The following is a 3,536-nucleotide window of genomic DNA, read 5'->3' as shown; positions in this document are numbered from 1 at the left end:
TCTCTTCAATCCGAGGCTCTCCTCTCTTGTCTTGCTCAACTCTTCTTTCGTCTGCTCTTCTTTTTCTACTTTCCTTCTGTCTTTCTTTTCTTTTTTCGTCATCAGGTCGCTCGTTTTTCTCTCTCTTGCTTCTGACTCTCAGTCTGCTTTCTGCTCTCTGGCGCTTTTCTCGTCTCTCGTCACTCTTCCGCTCTGTCTTCTTCGACTTCTTCTCTTCTCCTCTGTCTCCCCTACTTTCTTCTCCTTTCTTCTTACGTTCCTCTCTTCTGCGTATTCTCTCTCTAGCTTCATCCTCTTATCGCTCTGCTCACTTTTCGTTTCTTTCTTCCTTTTTCTTCTCCTTCGTCTCTCTCTTCTCTCTTCTTCTCTACTCTTTCATGCGTCGTAGTCATATTCTTTCCTCTTTTCTTCTCTTTCAATTCTTTCTCTTTTTCGCTACTCTTCTCTTCTTTGCGCCTCTCTTAAGTCTTCTCGTTCTTCATGCTCTTTGCTTGTATCTATCTCTCCTTCTTCTCTCCTCTCATCTCTCTCTTCTCTTCCTCCCTCCTTCGTCGGTTCATGTACTTTTCTCCTTCTTCTCTCTGGTACTCTTTTCTTCTTCTTCTGCTCTCTGTCTCTTCCTTCTTCTCTTCACTCTCTCGCTCTCCTCTCTCTCTCCTGTCCTTCTCTTTCTTTCTCTTTTTTCTGCTTCTCTCTCCTTATTTCTCCTCTCCTCTTCTTCCTCTCTTATTTGTCGTTTTCTACCTTCTATTCAGATCTTTTATCTTTCTCCTCTTCGTCTTTTCTCTCGGTCTTCTTATGTTCTCTTCTCTTACGTTTCGCTCTCGTTCTCTCTCTGGTTCTTCCTCGGTCATCCCCTTTTCTGTCTCGCTTCCTCTTCTACCTCCTTCTTCTGTTCTCTTCCCTTTTCTTATTTCTTTTTCTTCTTCTCTCTCCTCTCTATTCTTCTCTCTTCTTTGCTCTTTCCTTTCTCTCGCTGCTCTTCTTCTTTTTCGCTCGTCTTCTCTCCTCTTCTTCATTCCAATCTTAAGGTTGAGTGGTTAGCCCCCAGTTGCCTACGGCCATCGTGTACCCAATGAAGGCCATCTACGTGTGTACTATTAGCAAGGCGAAGAAAGCAGCTTTCGTCATCTGGATTTCGTCACTCCTCCTCGCTTCGCCGACGCTCGTGGTACAGGTGAGTCGATGCCGCTCCGGCTTTGGGTTCGCTTGGGAGGAATGGCCCGAGCGACGGGTTTCAAAAAGGGGGCCGCGCGAGGGTTCAAGGTGCCAGCGGCCGGAGGGTTCAAGGGGCCGCGGCGAGGGTTCGAGGGGCCGCGGCGAGGGTTCAAGGGGCCGCGGCGAGGGTTCGAGGGGCCGCGGCGAGGGTTCGAGGGGCCGCGGCGAGGGTTCAAGGGGCCGCGGCGAGGGTTCAAGGGGCCGCGGCGAGGGTTCAAGGGGCCGCGGCGAGGGTTCGAGGGGCCGCGGCGAGGGTTCGAGGGGCCGCGGCGAGGGTTCAAGGGGCCGCGGCGAGGGTTCAAGGGGCCGCGGCGAGGGTTCAAGGGGCCGCGGCGAGGGTTCAAGGGGCCGCGGCGAGGGTTCGAGGGGCCGCGGCGAGGGTTCGAGGGGCCGCGGCGAGGGTTCAAGGGGCCGCGGCGAGGGTTCAAGGGGCCGCGGCGAGGGTTCAAGGGGCCGCGGCGAGGGTTCGAGGGGCCGCGGCGAGGGTTCAAGGGGCCGCGGCGAGGGTTCAAGGGGCCGCGGCGAGGGTTCAAGGGGCCGCGGCGAGGGTTCAAGGGGCCGCGGCGAGGGTTCGAGGGGCCGCGGCGAGGGTTCGAGGGGCCGCGGCGAGGGTTGAGAGGGAGGCCATGTAAAGAGTCTAAGGGGAGAGGCGTGGTAAGGATTTAAGTAGAGTGGGGGGCACGGTAAGGTTTATGAAGGGTATGCCAAGAACTTGCAAGGATTTAGGGGGAGGCCACAGAAAGGATTTCGGGAGGAAAAGGGGGGGTGGGGGAACTGAAAAGGATTTAGGGAACCACGACAGAGTGTCATGATATTGAGATTCTGAATTGAACATATTTTGAACATATCTATCACTGGTATGGACAAAGTCCCTTTCGTTAAGGGATTTCACTTCTGTTCGTCGTGTAAATCTGTCGCAATATGAGAGTTGATGGTAGTCCACCCTGATTTAACCTTTTGTTTTTCGCTTCATTTTCATCTATATTTTCTTACCTTACTTACGAAGACGGGTCATGAGGATGTCGAAAAGACTAAAAATCACCGATCTTGAATGAATGTGGTTTTGATAAACGACTTTAGCCTCAATTTCTGGTGATATTTTCAGGCCGGGTTTTAATAGGGCACCCTTGAAAATACTATTGAGTTTAATGAATTTAGGTCGATGAAATTCCCTTAGGAAACGACACACTTTCGCGCAACAATGGCAGTCCGCAAAATTTATAGATTATTTGGGAAAAAGCGTGATGTGATTATGAGCATCGAAGATTCACTTTGTTTTGCCGCTTCGATTATATTTTAGTTATCAAAGCTCGATCAGTCAGCGAGAACCTATCCGTATTTGTAGAATTTCCGCCTCCTGATTCTCTATAATGTCATCCGGCTCCACTAAGAAAGTTGTAATCCAAAACAGCACGCACGTTTCTGAACACCACTTAGCTACAGAAAAACATCGCTTTATTTGGTGAATGCTCAGTCACCCGCAACACACGAGATATAATGAGCAGAGCGAAAGTAATGACGCTCTTCCACTGATCTCTTTGTCATGGCGGTTGGGCGATGAGTAACACGTGTATTTCTTATCATGATTACGGTCGTATTCTTTTCTGGAAGTATCAAGCGGACTTTGCGTTCAATTTTTCTTTTACAAGTATTTGGCGGGTAAAAGTATTGTCCCAAAATATTCCCGCATTCTTTCCGTTCAGGATAAAGATAAAATATTATTTTGAGAAAAAGTTTGCGGGCGAAGTTTTGCCCGAAATCCTCTTTGCAAATACTTGGCGTTTCCATCATCTTGCAGATCTCTCGACAACTACTTAAGGCTTTGCGTGGGACGTCTAGGTCTTGAGTTTACTTTATTCTCAGGATCATTCATTTTGCGCTATTCGTGTCGGCTGCCAAGATGATAAGGAACCAGTGTGTCGGAATAACGGTTGGTATATATGTTCTTGCCTTCGTGTTTGGCCTTTCGACCGACGGAAAAACACTATCCCTTGGCTTAATTACTGAGGTACGCCCGACGCACAAGTGGCGCGCCCTTTATCCCAGCTGCTCCTGTCACCCTTCTCTCCCGCACCGCACAGCCACAGTCACCTCGTCCTCGACCAACAGGTGCACATGGAGGTTGGCCATCGCGTGAAGGCTTTCTGGTGTGTGCGCAACTTCGACGCCCCCCTCCTGTGGCGCGGCTACGAGACCTACATGCTGGTGCTGGTGCTGCTGGTGCCCGCCTGCGTCATGGCCGCCGCCTACGCCGCCATCTGCGCCTCCGTCGTGTCCATGGTCGGCCAGAGGCGCTCCATGACGGGCAAGGGACAGAT

At 51.0% G+C, this 3,536-nt stretch overlaps 1 protein-coding gene across 1 annotated transcript in view; it reads left to right on the top strand.

Moving 5' to 3' along the window:
- Positions 1 to 1,075: 1,075 nt before the first annotated feature.
- The window catches only part of LOC125046533 (pyroglutamylated RF-amide peptide receptor-like), a 59,533-nt gene continuing 57,072 nt past the window's right edge, over positions 1,076 to 3,536 (top strand). Inside the window, exons 1-2 of the mRNA XM_047644317.1 lie at positions 1,076 to 1,177; positions 3,328 to 3,536. Of these exons, the coding sequence (XP_047500273.1) occupies positions 1,076 to 1,177; positions 3,328 to 3,536 (311 nt within the window). The remainder of the gene's footprint in view (positions 1,178 to 3,327) is intronic.

This window comes from Penaeus chinensis, chromosome 39 (assembly GCF_019202785.1).
Source record: "Penaeus chinensis breed Huanghai No. 1 chromosome 39, ASM1920278v2, whole genome shotgun sequence".
Lineage (NCBI taxonomy): Eukaryota > Metazoa > Arthropoda > Malacostraca > Decapoda > Penaeidae > Penaeus > Penaeus chinensis.
Note: the sequence above shows the minus strand (reverse complement) of the source record. Positions and strands in the feature narration are given on the sequence as shown.